Genomic DNA, 18,119 nt, shown 5'->3' on the forward strand with positions numbered 1-18,119 from the left:
TTGACTCAATTTTAAACAATTAGAAGAAAAGAAGTTGAAATTTTATGATCTATATTTTTATATGCACAAAATTTTCAAAAGTTTACAATCTACATTTTTAATAATCGAAATGCATGTGAACTTGAGCCTTTAGTATTTTCATAAATCAAAACTAATCATCGTTTTCAGAATAAAGAAAGAAAGCATCATCAAGCAACGTAAAAGAGCTGAGAACAGAAAGGCAAAAGTTTTTCTTTTTCTTTCATTCATTGATAATTCTATCCAATCCTGGTTTAAATGCCATGCCCCAATTTGCCTTATCTATAAACAAATTTCAACAATGTTGTTGCCCAAACGAAGCAGCATAAGCCAACCCCAAATACTCGTCTGTCCTAAGGACTTGTATATGAATTTATCATTGAGGAAATTTTATGCAATAAATCAGATGCCTTCAGTTCATCCGCATCAGCGTCATTGGGAGGGAGATTAGAGGTCCATTTCTTAAAATGATGTAGACTACCCGTAAAGTCGGTGAAGAGGCCATCGACGCCTATTGTGTTGATCCAGTAATCAAATTCCTCATATGGATCTTGATGAAAGTTGAAGTGAACAAAATTATACTCGTTTCGGAAAGTGTATGGATGTACCTAAAATGAATATACCATGTCATTTGGATAACCATTTGGTATTTAAACATTAAGCTTATAAATACTACTTCTACCTACGGCGAGTTTCTTTGTTTTCTATTCTACATTAAGTCAAGTTTTGAATTAAAAAAATAGTTTTTAAAATTTTGCTTTTATTTTTGGAATTTATGTTTCTTTTAGAAAAATGAAAACCATAACCATAAATTTCAAAAACAAAAAGCCAAGAAATCAAATCGTAAGTGAACACTATCAAGCTCTAATCAGTTTATAAGATTCAGCTAGTATTCAAATCCAACATGAGATTTCACACTTCCGACATAACAATATTCCATGCATCAGTTATCAGGTGTAAGAGATTTGACAGGAAAGTATGTTTACCTGTAGGTTATGGGCGTGTGCTCGGGTAACAAGATCTGTAGGTGTTAGGATATAGTTGTTAACTACAGGAACAACAGTATCCTTCCAAGGTCCAATTCCCACAACATACTTCTTTATGTAATTGAAGTAGCTATCCGAAGTAATTTCCCAATATGACTGCACATGATCCAAAACTGTTTTTAAGAAGAAGCTTATTCAGACTAGAAAAAACAAGAAACTAATATGAAATTAGCAGAGAATATTTGCCAAGAAGCAGAGTCAGACGATGAACATCTATGTTGTCAGGTATATAATTTGTCTTCAAAAGAGAAAAGGGTAGTGAATTAACACGAAGCTAACAATTCATCATGAGAGAGTGATCAATGAGCATATTGTATATCCTTATCTATGACATTACATGAAGTTGATCAATGCAATCATAACGCTAATTCGCCTCTGTCGTTATTATCAAATGAGAAGTTAGCTGTTTACAGCAAAACTCTCACTTGATATTTTGCCAAGACAACATAACATTTGTAGCACCAAAATCTAGATACATTCACAGAGTTGAGAAAAATGCTCTTGAGGAAGGTTTCAAGTACCTGATTTGTGTCCTGCGTTGGCATTGTAGTATCATCGATCAATAAGATCTTGGGCAGGTCAGTTAGATTTGATATGTGTATGATGGAAGTTGGAGCAAATGACTGAATGAATACAGGTTGATGCAACCAGTTCTTTGACAAATATGAACCTTGGTATCCATATTTTTTAAGAATCTCAACAAACTTGTCCTCAAATATCTTACCATCTGGCCATTTGACCTGTGTGCATTGCCACTCGAGTATTAGGGTTTAAACTTTTGGTAAAATAAATCATTGAGCAACCATTGTATTATAAACACATTGCAGCTTAGGGGTTGGTCTCGAGAATATACAAGAAGTAGACCAATAAGCAATATACTGCCATTCTTATGAACAAATTCCACATTTGACTATAACATCATCATCAATAAGAAAAGGTCACAATCTTGAGAGTGTCAAAGCCATAGCAGGAAACCAAATTGCAGAAAACAGTAGAACAGTGATCGGATGATAGATAGGCTTTGTAAACTGTTTAGAAGTGTTTGCTTTTATATAAGAAAACTTACATGCTGGTTAATAAATACTGGATTTTTAATCTCGGGGTATATTCCAACAACTCTAGGTGCATCTAGTGCAACTGCAATGAAATCCTCAAAAGTAATAATGGAAAATTTTCCTGAGTTCATCATTTAGAGAAAAAAAGTTGGTTAGTATCATGCAAAAAGAGGAGGCACCAGAAAATAAATGAAGTAAAACATTCAGATAAAAATGGCAGTATATTGATAACATTCAGATAAAAATTGATGGAGCTTGGAAACTGATAAATTCAAACATATAAAAGGCTGCTTAAAAAATAAATATCATACCATTATATTGTTGATCTCTGTAAGGATATCTTTGCTTCACCTTCAATGACTGTAATTCTTTTAATGTGAAATCAACTGCATGTAGTCAATTAGAACCCTTAGAAACACCATGGAATGAGGTTAAAGTATAAGGATCCAATAAGAGATTTGAGCAATATAAGAAATAGATAAGCTGTAAAAAGACGTGCATAAAATTTTGCAGACACTATACCAGTAAAAAAACCAGTGACATTAGCTCCTTGGACTTCATATGTTCTTTTACGTTTGACGAACTTTTTATATTCTCCAACATCAGTAATCTCATCAAGGGTTACATCATGGAAGCATATAAGAGCCCCATCTTTGGATGATAAGATGTCCGTCTCAATGAAGTCTGCACCCTCTTCTATAGCTCTCTTTTATAAGTCATTGGTCAAAAGCAAATTATTAGAGCAAAGAAGAAAATTGAGTATAGTAAGCACATATTTCAATTACTCTACAAAAGATCATATGGTAAAACAGGGAACAAAACATAGGAGGCAAGTGCCTAAAATCCTAAGTATTCAGTTTTTTAAGAAGAGAAGACACAAACAGCCTAATCCTACATTTTTATACATCTTTATTTATGATTTTCACTATGAGCTTCAGGGTGTAAGATCAATTGATAAAACAGGGCGCAAAACATAGGAGGCCAGTGTCTAAAATCTCAAGTATTTAGTCTTTAATAAAGAGAAGCACAAACAGTTCTAATCCTATATTTTGATACATCTTCATTTATGACCGTGACCATGAGCTTCGAGGTGTTCGAGGGAAAGAAATGAATAGTCAATAACATCAAATTATTATTTATATTTTATTTAATAAATTTGATGTCATTTTATTATTTTCCAATTTTCTCGTTTTTATGACATATTAAGTAGGGGTATTTTTGTAACTTTAATATGAAATGTGTAATGTTATGTTCTTTAAATCCAACAAGCTGCTCATTTGGTCTTCAGTTCCATGCAAATGCATACGTCTGCTTGACCTGCTTCCCACTAATTGCACTATCTTCCAATAAATGAAGGACTCGTTATTGAACTTTGAGATGTCTATTATGAGCGGGTAATAATTGGTACCCTCATCAAGTACGAAACAATTTCAAAAATCAAGTGAACAAGATATTAGGACTATAGATAAAAGTAGATATGCCTACCTTATATGCAGGAAGAGTTTCTTCTGGAAATTCTCCATTTGAACCTCGATGAGCAATATTATATGGGCTATTGGTTTCCAGAGGTTGTCTAATTTCTCCCGGGAATCTACTAGGAAGTGGATAGAAAGGTCTTGCAGCACACCCAACAAAAAGAAATAAAGCCAATACCAGAGTAACTAAGCCTGTCCCATCAAAGAAACAGAAATTCAACAATCAATTGTTGCCCAAAGGTTTACTACACTGTAAGGATACTTCCCAACAAGAGCACTCAAGAAATACAAAGAACACCAAAGATGATTTATATTGCAATATCAATAACGAGATTATAATATACCATAATTTTTCAAGAGAGTCCCACACTTTCCCAAAGAAAATTACCACAAAATTCTTCACACTTCCTCTCAACCGCGATCCCTCTATTTATAACTAAACACTCTAACAAACTTATTACATATTGACTAATAATTCCCTTCTAATGAACATACCGATATTTTACTAAAAACCCTATTATATCTCTAACTAGGTCTTTCGCACTAATGCATATTAATGTTTCGCTGATAATAATATTATATCTCTAACTAGGTCTCTCACACATACATTATAAAGCAGTGAACACTTGACCATCCTATAGTGACAGACATAAGTACTAGGTGCTGCGGTGTTCCATGGGGTTGAATTTCCAGCACACTAAACGTTCATTGATAGGTATTTGAAGTACCTTTTATGAAGCAACATTCCAACTTAAATACTAATTTTCCCCATAGGCTCATTATTTGGGAACAGAATTGCTCTAAATTATGTCTGGCAATAAGTCAAGATCGAAACTCATCAAAATTAAACTGATAATACATACAAAGAGGTCGGTTAGGGAATTTTGATGTTTATCCCATCCAATTAGGATTATCCTTTCCATAGATGGAGCTGAAACCAAGACTTGCATCAGCCACGCAGACCACCACCTAAAAATCCTCAATGCAGAGGTGCTTATGCAATAATTTTGCAAAAACAAAGAAGTCTGGCTTCTCCAAAGGGCAATATCACAAGAGAAAATGCCTTGGGAAATTGCCATTTTTACATTTCCAACCATGCAGAGGTTAGTCCCGATTTCGAGAATGCCATGTTAGCATATAAAAACAAGAAGCCTCATGATACAGATGCATGAACGAGTAAGTAAATTACATTACAGCTAATCAGTGAGCAAACCCATGAGCCAAAAGAAACAAAATGACAAACCAACTTCACCATAAACGATTCAAATTTCCAGTGACGAAATTTCAGTTCCAAATCAAACAAGAAGACGAAACTGAGATGGGTAAAGTAAATGGAAAGCAAGAAAAGAAACCCACAAATTAAATTTAAAAAAAGAAAAAGAAAAAACAATCGATTCCTAAAAATCCTAGCTCCAAATGAAATGAAACTTCAAAGGGTACAGTGGCCATGTAGAGAAACAAACTTAGGCATGGTATGAATGATGGATCATGACAGAATAATGAAAGACAGAAAGAAATTGGAGCTTACAGAGTGCGGCGGGCATGGCTTTGGCCATTTCTCTGCTTCTCCGTCGTCCTTAGCTATATTTCCCAACTTTTTTAGACGGAATCTTCTCACCGGATATGCCTTTTCGAGTGCCTTTTGAATTGCAACTTACAGCCGTTTGATACGCCCTACATGACAATATTCTCATTTTCATGATCATATGATTACTTCAATTCACTTCCAATCTTAATTAAACAATATTCTATATACATGTGCATGAGATAATAAGGTTATATATTAAATTCCTTTACTAAAAATGATATTTTGGATTTTGTAATGATTTTGTTGTCGTACGTACGGTTCGATTCTGTCGATGTTAATACACACAACAATTCAATGTGCTTACGTCAAACGTTTCACTGCCTAGAGATGTATTGTCACGTTAGGGATATCTCACGTGTTGAAAAATGATCGAAGCCCTAATACATTGTTATTTTAAATCGTGATTTCTTGCTTAGGATAACATATATCTATGTCATTTTCATTTTTAATAAATAATCAAATTTTTCAAAACCACATCAGAACTCTACGGAATTCGTGAGTTCGATTGGACTATAATTGATAGAAAGGAATATCACTACGGAATTCGTGAGTTCGATTGGACTATAATTGATAGAAAGGAATATCACAGTAGGACTCTGATTATAGGTTAGAAAATCTTGTAAATGTTAAATTTTATAAATTAAGTAGGCTCACATTCACTTAACAAAATGTGGCCACCTCATGGAAATACCAAAGGAGAAAATCCACATGTACATCTACGTGGCAGAAGTTTAATGGTTGAGGATAATGACAAGAAGGCATTGGATTTTTATTTTCTATTTATGGGTTTAGTTTAGGAAGTGGGGTCCGTTACTTGTGGATATTGATGACGCGTCAGGCAGTTATTGGAGGATAAATAGTCAATCGCTGGGCTCAAGAGTTACTTATAAGATGCGGACACTCACATTTAACGCTTTCTTATACATGTCCACGTTTCGTCACTGACTTATCTTACATACGTCACCTTTTTTAAAAAAAATTCAAAATTAATTAAAAATATACAAGAAAGTGTTATGCATAAAAAATAATTATTTACAAAAATAAATCAAAATCATTATATTTATATTTTAAAAATTACATAAAATTGGACATATTTATTAGTTTCCTTTCTAAAGAGTTTAATCAAAACTTCGTACTTTTGCAGATGTATTTGCCTATTTCATGCAATCATCTAAAATTATTTACCTATATTTCTTTGTTTTACATTCCATTTGAAAAATAATTTAAGGTTTTGGAGGAACATTTTCATTTTTCTAAAGACCAACGTGACAATAACTCATTCCAATTGAGTTATGTAAAATAAATATGTATAGATTAAAGCTATATACAAAATGGTAAGTTATTAATCATTAAAAGGCATTGTTAATATTCTTGGTTTGGTTGAGATTTGAACTTGCATCAAGAATTGTTGATGAAATCATGAAAGTAATGGAATAGGAAAATGATGGTAACAATTAACAACAATAATCTCATTAAGTTGGTGCTGTGATCTTCATTGTTCTTGGTGTTTTCTTTCATTTTTCCCTAAAAACCAAACGGCCAGAGAGAAATCAGAAGAGAAAAACATTTCCAAATTAAATAAGTTTCTTTTTTTCCACTGTAATTTTCTAAAGAAAAAGGGCAACAAGTACAAGTAATTTAAGCAACTGACTTGAACTTACAATGAAAATGAAGTGCAGCATACATGGATGTGTTTCATGGGGTTAGCCACTTCCTTCCCACCGGCATGTTTCACAAACTCAGTTGGAGTAAGAAAGCTTCCATGGCATACACATACTATGCAGACTTGCCCTTTCATGTACTTGTACAAAAACCCTTCTACCTTCCTTCCGTTCGGCCCATCCCCGATTGTTGACACGCTTGGCATCGTTCTCATCACGTCCATCCCCTTATCCCCTTCCATCAATACCTTGGAAATTCTCGCTCTTTTTGCTGCATTTGTTGGTGGCTTTTCGGTTTTCCTTGATGCCATTGTTTGTGAGTTCACTACTGGCTCTCTGTCATTTGACTCCAGTGATGATTGAGAACTGGATGACCCTTTTCCTGATCCCACACTTCCATGTCCTGACAATGAAAATCAAACTTAAACTGTTTAGAAGCTGATTTGATCAAACTTATAAATCGACATCTAGCTCAATCGAATCCTAAACAACAATCAGTGTGTTTGATAATCCAACAACATAGTAAAACGTTAAGGAATTTGGATCGATCTTTCCATACTCCAATGAACCAGTTATTAAAGCCCTGCGGCTACAGTGAGGTAATAGTTTCGAAACTAGGCAAAACCCCTTTTGCCAACTGATTGGATGGCCAATTTAAAAGCCAACAAAACTCAATGACAATGAAAGAATCAACAGAGAATCACAAGCTTCCATGGGACACATGCAAGAGGTTTATTAGCAAGATCAGTTGCCTGAAACATCAGAAGAAATAATAAACTAAGTAATGCTACAGTGATCTCAGCTATGAACAAATACTTCAAGATGAATTTCGCATCATTCTTTTCACCCTCAAAGTGAAATATATCTTTTCAGCTCCTTGCTAAGATATCATCACTAGAAAGTAAAGTGCTTATAATTAACTCCCTTCTCCATTCCTTTCAGCTTATGAATCGCCCAGCAAAACAAAGTGAGAAGATTTTGATTAAACAAAGATGGTGAAGATTAATCAATTTAAAGAACATAGAATTACCTCTGAGCTGAAAAGCAGCTGATTAAACAAGTTTTTGAAAAAGAAATTAAAAAACAAAAGAAGAGGGAGTACCTTCAGTTGTATAACTCTGCGAATGGTTTCCTTGCGTGGATTTGATCTTATCAATCGCACGACATAGTGCAGGACTTTTTGCAGCAGAAGCGGCGGCCCAAGCCACCACTTCAGACGGCGACGGCGGTGCTGCGGCCGACTTCTCATCCTCCGGCGCAGGTGCTCTGCTACTCCTCTGCTCCACCAGTCTCTTTTTAGCCTCCATCCTTCTCAGCAATTGCAACTCCTTCAGTTTAATTCGACCGAGTTGGTCTGTCTCAGCAGGAAGAGAGCAAGATCTCGATAACGAAAGAAACGACCCCGTTTGCCTCTGCATATCCCATTTCGGTGTCTCTCCGTTCTGAGAAATCACTCCAATAACAGAAGACGATCGGGCTAACGAATTTTCCTTCGCCTTGCCACAATAAATTCCACCAAGAGAAAGCCTAAGAGTAAGGTCCGGCGGTTCAGAAATAGAAACGTTCGTTGTTTCTCTACTCATCTTCGGTGAAAGTCTCAACATCAGATCATCCCCACATACACCGATGGCTTCCCCCATTGAACAAAAACAGACAACAACCAAAGCCCCTTCTCAAATCAACCCACAAGCACACCTGATTTCAATTTCAAACACAAAACCCAGATAGAATTAAAGCTAAAACCCCATAAAACAAACGACCCAGATGAGGAAAAAGGTGAGAGAAGAAGTGTGAGTTGAAATAAGAGATTGAAATGGAGAGAAAAGAGAAACCCAGAAAGGGAAAATAAGTAAAGAAGAAGGAGAAGGAGAAGAGGGGAGAGGTTTCATGAAGGAGGGAAATGGGAAGAATCCACGTGGTGATCAGTGGTGAGGGGTTCACATCGTGTACGGTTAGAGAGAAACGGAGGTTCTGGGTGAGTGTGGGTTTCAAGTTGCAGGTGGAGGCTCCAATCAGCCACTCCCACCACCTGCAAGTAGCCGTAATACTCGCCCCCCTTCTCCAATTTCTGGCAGGTGTTGCTGTTGTTATTGCTGTTAGTGTGAGTGTTTCTCTTTGTAATTTTCTTCAAAATTTCGTCTCAATTTCTTATTCAACTTTCCTTTCCCAACTTCTTTGCTTTGCTTTTTGTTATTACCCACGCACACTCCCTTCCCCCACCTAAGTTCCATTTCTATCAAATTTTAGTAACATTTTAATTTTTAAGCAAGCTCTAAAACGTCGATCTTTACGAGAATAGTATTGATGTTGATAACAATTTAAAGAGAGAAACACACGAACATGACTTTTAATATTCATAGTTGTATGAAAATTAAAATCTAAACAAATTAAATATGCTTATTATTTACATTATATCTCCATCAATGTCATTTTGTTAGAAAACTTTTTATAGTATGCTAATTTTTTAATGATATAAGGAAAATATTGATTTGTTTCATAAGTAATATTGAATCCAAAAAATAAACATACACAAATATCATCATCTTCCTAATTAATTGATTTATATAAAATAACTTTATGTATAGCTAATTAGCCACACAAAATGAGGTGGTTTAGGAACTCAACTCTTATGCTATTTTTCTATTAATGTTCATGATCTTTTATATATGAGAATCAAATATTTAACCTCTCGAAAAAAAGGTTAGATAAATTACGATTGAGCTAAACCTACATCGATCGTTAAACGGTATATTATTTTATAAAATATCACTGTCAAACATTAATTTACAAAATCATAGACGTGTGTGAGAGAGTATACTTATAATTTCCAAATGTCACATCAAATGAAACAAGATTCAAACTTGCACTTCATGATTGAGGGAAGAAATATCTAACAACTCATACAAGCTACAACTTGAGGTATGTTTATACGTTCAAATTGCAAAGTTTGAGATGATTTTAATCGGTTGTGTAATAATATAACTTTATATAATCTCATATTTTACAATTTCAATAAAGGCAATAATAATAAAAAAGAAAAAAGAAAAAAAGAGGAGTGAGAGTTGTTGGCAAATGTGAAAATGAGGGGGGTGGCAGTATCAAAACGGTGGCGTTTTATATTTAATTAAAGAAATAAAGAAACAGTGGGGCCCGAATTTAAAATAAGAAAAAAGCCAAAAGAATAGCTTTTGGGGTTACGAAGAGAAAGAGAAAGAGAGAAAGAGAGAAAGAGAGAGAGGAAGGGGTAATTTAGGGAAGTGGAATCTGACACGCTGTACAGTTTTGAGATCGACACGCGTCAAATTATGGGGATCTTTGTAACAGTCCCTCCCTCGAGGAGCTGTTTTGTTCTCACGTCGTCGGCGCCTCTTCCTTTCTTTCAATTTCTATTTTTACGTAATAAACTATTTCCACATTTCCTTTTTTTATTATTTTATTTTATTTTGCTTTTCTTTTCTTTTTTAATTAAAATACAGCTTCTATAATTAAAAAATGAAAAGATATTGTTGTTTTTTTATTAAGGTTCAAATATATATATATGAAATAGATTATTTATAATTTCTATGGAGAAACGGTAAAATAATATTAGAAATATTCCTAAAAGTAACCAAATAAATTAAAATATTTACAAATTATACCAAAATTGTAGTCTTTTATCACTCCAATATATTAATTACTAATTTATCTATCAATACTCTCAAAGTAGGCGTAAAAGAAATAAAAAAATAAGAATAAATATTCTAGGTAATTTAGAAAAACATGAAAATTATGAATGAACAAATTAAGAATATATATATAAAAAAAACAAACATAATCTTTAAAAATCAAATAAAAAACCTTATCTTCTCATTTTAGCTCAAACTCAAAGAAACATGACTATAATTTGTTTTTATATATATATATATAATGTGATTTTGATAGGGAAAAAGCAAATCCATGAAAATAGACCGTATCAAGAGTTGACGAAGACATGCCATCCCCATTCATCAATCTATCCACATGGCCCCTATTACAATTTCATCATTTTATTTCTCCACTTTATCAATTCATTATTTCAAATTAAATGCATTCAATATTTCCTTTTTGTAACTCATAATAATTTCCCTTCCATTTTTCCCTAACCCAAAACATAACTTTTTTTTATTTAAAAAAAAATATATATATATATATAAAACGAGAATTGCGAGGGACAACAAAAATCCATTTTAACGTTCACCGTTAGTTTCATAACGCCTGCTTTTGCTTGTCCCTGGCGCCGTTTAGTGTATAATTTTAACGGACGGTTGCGAAAAAGCGGGGTGAAAAATCTCGCGGCGCCACGTGGGGGTAATGTTGAAAATTAACGTGGGGACGAGGGGGAGGTGGGGCCCAGGGAGGAAGGGCAAGTTGACGTCAAAAAGGGGAAAAAAATCGTAAAGAGAAGACACACGTGGCATAACAAGGAAGGGATTAGAATGGGAACCACATGTCGCCACTTGGCAAGTTGCATGCTACGTGTCAGAAAAAGGGAAGTACGGAATGACGAGGCATCAACTTGATTTGTGCCCCCCATAGGACATGATTGTCCACAACATAACAGGCTGGTGTCTAACACGCGCCCCACCTTTCGAGTGTGAACCACATTCTACCTTTCTTTCTATATATATATTCAAAATTACCATTTTACCCCTACATATATATACATATATTCGATGTGTCACTTCCAAGTTCCATTATATAAGGAAGGCTTTGGATTAACTTAACTTAATTAAATAAGACAATTCTTTTTTCTTTTAAATTTTATTTCTCAATTATGTTTTTTTGTGCAAGTTTCTTTCTTTCTTGTATATTATTGATATAAATCAAATTAATGTATACTCTTTTTTTTAATTAATAATTTAAAATAAAAGTTGCTAGTGACGATGATCATTAGAGTTGGTTGTTAGTGTTAGAAGTTAAAGATGGACTGGACAATATTGTTAATGTTAGAAGTTAAAGCAAAATTTGGCGTGATCTCGATGATAAATCGCTTATATTGTTGCTTCCCAAGATTAACGCGTACTCACAAGAGGTAGGAGTAGAATCAAAAGTAAATGATTGTTTAGATGAAGGAACTAGAGTTTTTTGGTAAGAAAAAAACTCAACGCCAAAATATTTTCTTTACAACATATACATATACAATGAATAATTGTTAGAATTATAAAATAAAATAAATAATGATAATCATTAATTTTTAATTGAAACATCAGTTATAAAACAGTGCAACGATAGTCATTTTCAAAAAACGCAGCTAGTTAGTAGTGGCTAGAGGGTGTGGTAGGGTAGCTACGACAACGTGATAAGTTGGTAGCCAAAAATTTCATCTTTTCATCTGTCGTCAATGACAAAATCGATATAGCTACTGTCGTGAAGGCATTTATACATAACATTTTACTTCAAGTTGGAGAGTTTGTTCAATTGCTTCTTTCAATTCATCAATACTCGAAGATCTTAACCGTGGATGTAGGGAAACATTATATACCAAACTGCTATAACCAACTCTTTTCTTCTTGAATTTGAGCTGAATGGATGAACTTGTTGCATCATTCGATGGAGAAAGAAGGTGAGAAGTACAACAAGGTTATTTTAGACTTTTTAGTTTCAATCTCTCCTTTAAATTAGACCGATCGTCTATTTTTACTATTTTTACAATAAAGAAAATCCTTTACCCTAATTTTTTTCAAATACTTTTTACACTCGTACAATTGCCCCTAAAAAATATAATAAGTTCGGTTCAAAGCATAAGAGACCAATGCCATATTTCAATATTTTGTTTCCATTGAGAACAAACTATCTCATTAAAACTAATAAGGTCGGTTGCAAATGGTCATTCCACCATATTGTTAATTGGTCACTTAGTCAAAACTATATGCTAATTACAACATTATTTAATTATCTTTAGAAACAAAACAAACCCATAATTAATTGAGTGAATAGTGAACAAATAATTAGATAATCAACATGTGATAAGCTAGGGCTATAAACAATCTTCATATCATTATTTTAATTCAAAACCCAAAATATTTTTTATATGATCATAATCCAACCATAGAAACAAATATTTTATTCAAATTCATACCTTGTATGTTTAACGTTAATACATACGTCATTTACTTAGTTATACATGTTTCAATAAGAACGACGTCGGATAATTAGTTAAACACGATGGATCATTCAAAGAATTTAATCATGTGTTTAATTATATTCGATACTAAATATGAATGTGTAAAGACATAATTATTCGACTGCGTTTTCTAAGACGTAAGTATCATTTGGCTGTATACAATGAATGTACAAGAAAAGATAGTCTAGTCACATAATGAATAATATAAAACTATAAAAGCGTCTAGTTTGACTAACCGATTTAACATACGTTAAATATTAAGACAAGTTGTAGCGAAAAGGAAAAAAAAAGAGTAGATGCCATTTTATTAAAGGATTTTACGTACACAACCACACAATGTTTCGAGACAAATAAAGATTTGATAAGATATATATTAAAGAAAAAAAAAGAAGAAACTTATTAAAGTGGTCACATAGGATGGAATCATGAAGACTTGATAAAGAGTATTAAAATATAAACACATACACATTATGATATGATATGATTCCCACAATAAACTATGTCACAAGTTGATATAAATTAATGTTTTTCTTTTGATCTCCTAAAAGTTGATTTAATTAAATTAAAATATGATGGGCCATTCATGAATTAGCATCAAATCAAGTGATCAAGTTGATAACAAGTTGGACTTAGTGCAATTTAATTAAACTTTGATTAAGCAAAGAGATAACAATTATGCAATTTGATTAATGACATTAATTAAAGCATATCTTGACACAATCTATTTAAAAGGGAGGGAATAATGTTTATTGGATTAAATAGTTGGTTATGACTTTTTTTCTTCTTTTTATCTTTTTTAAACTTTCATTAAGATTAATGATTGATGATGAACAAAAGGGAATATATTATATTTAAAAAAACATATGATTATTTCATTCTGATCTTATTCTACCACTTTCTTTCATTGAATACAAGTGGGAGTAACAAAATTATGAAATTTGTTGTTTATGGGTAGGGTTAATTTACCGATTTGGTTCGTATGGTTTATTATTAGAATTTAGTCGAGGTTTTCTATCATAATTATAAAGACTAAATAAGAATCACAATTTTGTCCATGTACCGTAATAAAAATCACAATTTTGATATCTACTGAAATGTCGATTGATCTATTCTAAGGGAGACTTGAGCCATTCTCAACTTTAAGCTATTTATATTATGTAACAAAAATAATAACAATACTAGTAGTTAACCTATCAATACATCCAACTCTTAGTGTGTAACTAAACCAATGTCAGTAGTTAGTTCAACGGTAAAACTGTCATTCAGATGGTCTGAGATTTATAAACTCTATATAAAGTTTCAGTCAACAAAACTTCTTAATCCGCCATTCAGCATAATCCTCTCAACCCAAATTAGTTCGAGAAAGACAAAGACTTGTAGAGGAAAAGAAAAAGGGGGTTAAATTTGTATATTGAAAAAGAAAAGAGAAGAAAGAGGAAGATGAGAGGTGAATTAGCTGTCAAGGGATAGTTCTTAGTTAAATGGCAAAAGATAGAAACAAAATTAAAGGGAGCAATCCCCCACTTGCTTTGCTTCCAAACGCCATTTTTTATTTTTTTTGTCTCTTCTCTCTCTCTCAACTAACCCCCCCATGTTTCACTGCTTCCTCTAACAAACAAAAGTTCCAATAACAGTCATCACTGCTTTTATGGAAATTCTTGTTCACAAATCTTATTAACTTCATCTTTATTCAATCTCATTATGTTTAGAACATTTTGCTAGTCTAATATTTGAGTCTTTGTGTGTTCAACCAAATCAAATTTTCGAGTTGTATAAGAAACTCCAACCGACCCATGTACTCTTTGATTTCTCTCCACACCCATGTTTTTCTTCTAAAAAAGAAAACATGTTTTCCTTCCAATGAACTTGCATAGTCTAGAGATAATTTCTTTACATACGTAGTTATTATTTGGTTACTTCACTTTCACTTGAATACGCATTCTCTCATTAAACTCAATATTCATAAACATACAAAATATATAATGAATTTCCACAAAAATTCTGACTATTTTATCTCATCATATTTTCAATTCTTTTTCTACCATCTAAATCAAAAACTGGTTTAAGTCACTCTCTGTACTTTTAGAGTTTTCCAATTCTCCACGTTTCTCTCTTCCAATGGATTAAGCATCTTGAAGAAGTCAGGCTTTCGTACCTTTTTTCCTCTGCTTTTTATGTGTTTTCTTTTCAGGATTTGGGCTCCGTTCTTTTGTTCCAAAACTATGAATTGCTATGTCCAACAATGCCACGTATCAAACTCATCAAGCCTTTGAAACAAATGAAACTAATGTTACTTGCAAAGATTTTGAACATTCATATAATCTTCAAATGTTCAAGAATAATCCATGAAGGTTGGGGAGAAAGTCCAAATAAAAAATGTAACGTTGTTAGATATTAATTGATGGATATGATTGTAGAAGAACAAGAAATGCATCAAAATTAGCAGTAATTCCACTGGACATTCTTGAACTGAGAAACCAGAGTATTGCTTTCTTTGAGGAAGGGAAGGTCTAATAAAGTGTTTTGGATTTCATTTTTTCATTTTGTCATATGTTTTAGGTGAAAAAGAGTGCATTCAAAGATTGGTCTACTTCAAAGAGAAAAGAGAACACATTCTCATCAATTCGACAGGAGGACAAAAAATCGAAACTTCCTATTTTGAAATTGAATAAAGCCAACTCAAGCAGAGAAAGGTTATGAGCTAAGAATTGCTGCCCTCTCGCAAACTCTCATATTGTCATCAGATCTCCATAATTCCGCATGAGAAGGATAGATCCTGCAAACATCCCCGCAGCACGAAGTAATTTCTGCAACAACGAAGAGAGTTGAAATTCAGTTCTATTTATAAAATACAGCCATACCATGATACCAAGGACACGTGTTTCTGTGCCTGATATTTCAATTTAGAAAAAACAAAGAAATATACTTTTCTTTAGGAGTCAAACAGAGAATTCACATAAGCACGACCATACAAAATCTAACAATATTTTCCCAAGTCCCAAATAATGAATTAAGTAAGGTAGCTCTATTGCAACTACAACCCAATTGGAGCGTTCATCCCTCTTCTTAATGCCAAAGCCAAATCATTCTTTTCATGCACGAGGGCATCTGCCGATCTCACTCTGGATGTTCCCTTGAGAATAATACTTCTTATGCTGCCTGCCTTAAAGTTCAAATTTACTTGCAGAGACAGCAATGAGGCTTACTCGTTTTTTCTTTTCTTTCCAAAAAGTGATTCTTATTGGAAATGGAAAACTGCATATCGTGTTCAGTTTTATGTTTCAGATTCAATAGATAAATGACGCATATGACACAGGCATGAGATGAGATAGTTATGCATTTACAACTCTAACCGAATACTCAGAAAAAACAGAACAAATCAATGTAATTTTCTGCAAATTATTATAATTGAATCAACATTTTAAAAAGCTAAAGGAAGTCTTGAGGATTTCCTCTTGAAGAAGCCATGCATAGGCATCAAGGTGGCAATAGGATGCAAGCTTCAAATTTAATAAAATACAAATCCTAGTATTGTATGATCCATCAAGTGTTGCAACATACATAATAATAGTTCTATAGAAATGTTTGTGTATATAAACATATATATGGACAACTCTGTCCACATAATTAAAAGTTATAAAATGTCATCCTTAGCATCACGTCTATAATCAAGATCGACTTATTCTAAAAAAATGATCTTCAATGTAATTAAATCTTTTGTCACAACAACTCACGTATTTACATTCCGTGCACAAGGGAAGCTTTACATTTTTCAGACTTGAGCAAATTAGTTTCGTTATTTTAATCATCACGCAAGACATGCTAAAGAGCCTTGGCTTGAGTTGAAACATAGATTTAAATGAGTGGAAAAATATAGAGAACCAACCCAAATGCATTACATCCAATTCTCCCCTTAATCTTCCCAGCTCCAACAACCCAATAAAAGTGCTAAACATAGACAAACCTACTGCTTGTTTGTAATCACCCAAAACCAAAAATTACATTTTTTCTTCCTTTTACTCTAATAGGCAATTTCAAAAGTGAGAAGAGAAAAAAAACAATCACAGTCTGAGACAACAAAAAGTAAGGTGTCGAACCAGAAGGAAACGCAACAAATTCAGATAAAGTGAGAAGACTGCTAACTGCTCTAAACACATACAACTTCACAAATAGCCCATCCAACAAGTTCTTGAATTTAATATAACCAAATGTTTTCTAGCAAGACTGGTCTACGAGAAACTTACATTTCCTCCTGAATATCTTTAATTTCAAAACAATCATAACGCTCAACAGCTTCGAGTATGACTTAAACCCAAAGTGTCAGACTATAAATTGCGCATTTCCATTAAAAGATCGACACTTCTTACGGTAAATGAAAAAAAAAAGCTCACACGATTTCTCAAACTTTCTCAGCTACCAAACATATTACAAGGCCTTAATAATGCAATATAAAAAACAAAACCGATGATGCCCAATCCTCGAAATCACATTTAGCAGATTTTGGGAGATCGAAAAATCCAGGTTAAGAAAAAAGATAAATATTGGAATGAAATTTAAAAGGATCGGAAGCGTACCATGTTCAAGGCCCACTTTTCTTCGTCATAAACCTGAGAATTGAAAAAGGATTTCACAGTCTCGACGGAATTGGCCGTACCGGAAAAGAGAAGATTCTTCACCTTCTTCACCGAGCTAGAATCGTCAGCCATTTTCGCGCGGAGTACAGAGAGCGAAGGCGTATGCGAGCGTTAGGGTTTTAGGTTCTGGGGGTTTGGTTCGAAGACGCGAGAAATCGGCTTGTAGACTTTGTGCAAAGTAACATTACGAATCTACCCTTGTATAAGAAAAAAAAAAGTAAAAATACTTTCCTATAATTTAAAATTTGTTAAATTTAATTTCAATACTTTCATTAAATCTTCAATTTAGTAATTCATATAACTTAAAAAATATAAATATAACTTAAAAAATTATTTCCAAAGTACATATACTAGAATTTAACCAGGAAAGATATAATAATAAAAAAGAAAAATTTGTTACCCAATAAACTAAAGTTGAATAATTGATTAGACCGAACATAAATATGTGTACAATTTAAGTAAAGATTATAGTACTCGAGGAAAAGTCTTCATGTTACCTT

General features: G+C 33.2%; 3 protein-coding genes across 3 annotated transcripts; all 3 read right to left on the reverse strand.

Annotated features, from left to right (window-relative positions):
* Positions 1-207: 207 nt before the first annotated feature.
* On the reverse strand, positions 208-5,278 carry LOC101222932 (glycerophosphodiester phosphodiesterase GDPD6). The gene is made up of 8 exons (XM_004137383.3): positions 5,123-5,278; positions 3,605-3,786; positions 2,642-2,825; positions 2,431-2,505; positions 2,131-2,240; positions 1,586-1,804; positions 1,005-1,160; positions 208-626 (listed from the first exon to the last, which is right to left on the reverse strand). Exons 1-8 carry the CDS (start codon positions 5,148-5,150, stop codon positions 372-374), a joined length of 1,209 nt encoding a protein of 402 aa, XP_004137431.1. The 5' UTR covers positions 5,151-5,278; the 3' UTR covers positions 208-371.
* A 1,309-nt stretch (positions 5,279-6,587) lies between these two features.
* Positions 6,588-9,072, reverse strand: LOC101203065 (ninja-family protein 6). The gene is made up of 3 exons (XM_011651915.2): positions 7,946-9,072; positions 6,844-7,246; positions 6,588-6,706 (listed from the first exon to the last, which is right to left on the reverse strand). The coding sequence occupies exons 1-3, from the start codon at positions 8,481-8,483 to the stop codon at positions 6,697-6,699; spliced, it is 951 nt and encodes a 316-aa protein (XP_011650217.1). The 5' UTR covers positions 8,484-9,072; the 3' UTR covers positions 6,588-6,696.
* Positions 9,073-15,424: 6,352 nt separating this feature from the next.
* LOC101204927 (mitochondrial import receptor subunit TOM5 homolog) lies at positions 15,425-17,795 on the reverse strand. The gene is made up of 2 exons (XM_004137394.3): positions 17,560-17,795; positions 15,425-15,792 (listed from the first exon to the last, which is right to left on the reverse strand). Exons 1-2 carry the CDS (start codon positions 17,689-17,691, stop codon positions 15,715-15,717), a joined length of 210 nt encoding a protein of 69 aa, XP_004137442.1. The 5' UTR covers positions 17,692-17,795; the 3' UTR covers positions 15,425-15,714.
* Between the last annotated feature and the right edge of the window lie 324 nt (positions 17,796-18,119).

The sequence above is a fragment of the Cucumis sativus genome, chromosome 1 (assembly GCF_000004075.3).
Source record: "Cucumis sativus cultivar 9930 chromosome 1, Cucumber_9930_V3, whole genome shotgun sequence".
NCBI lineage: Eukaryota > Viridiplantae > Streptophyta > Magnoliopsida > Cucurbitales > Cucurbitaceae > Cucumis > Cucumis sativus.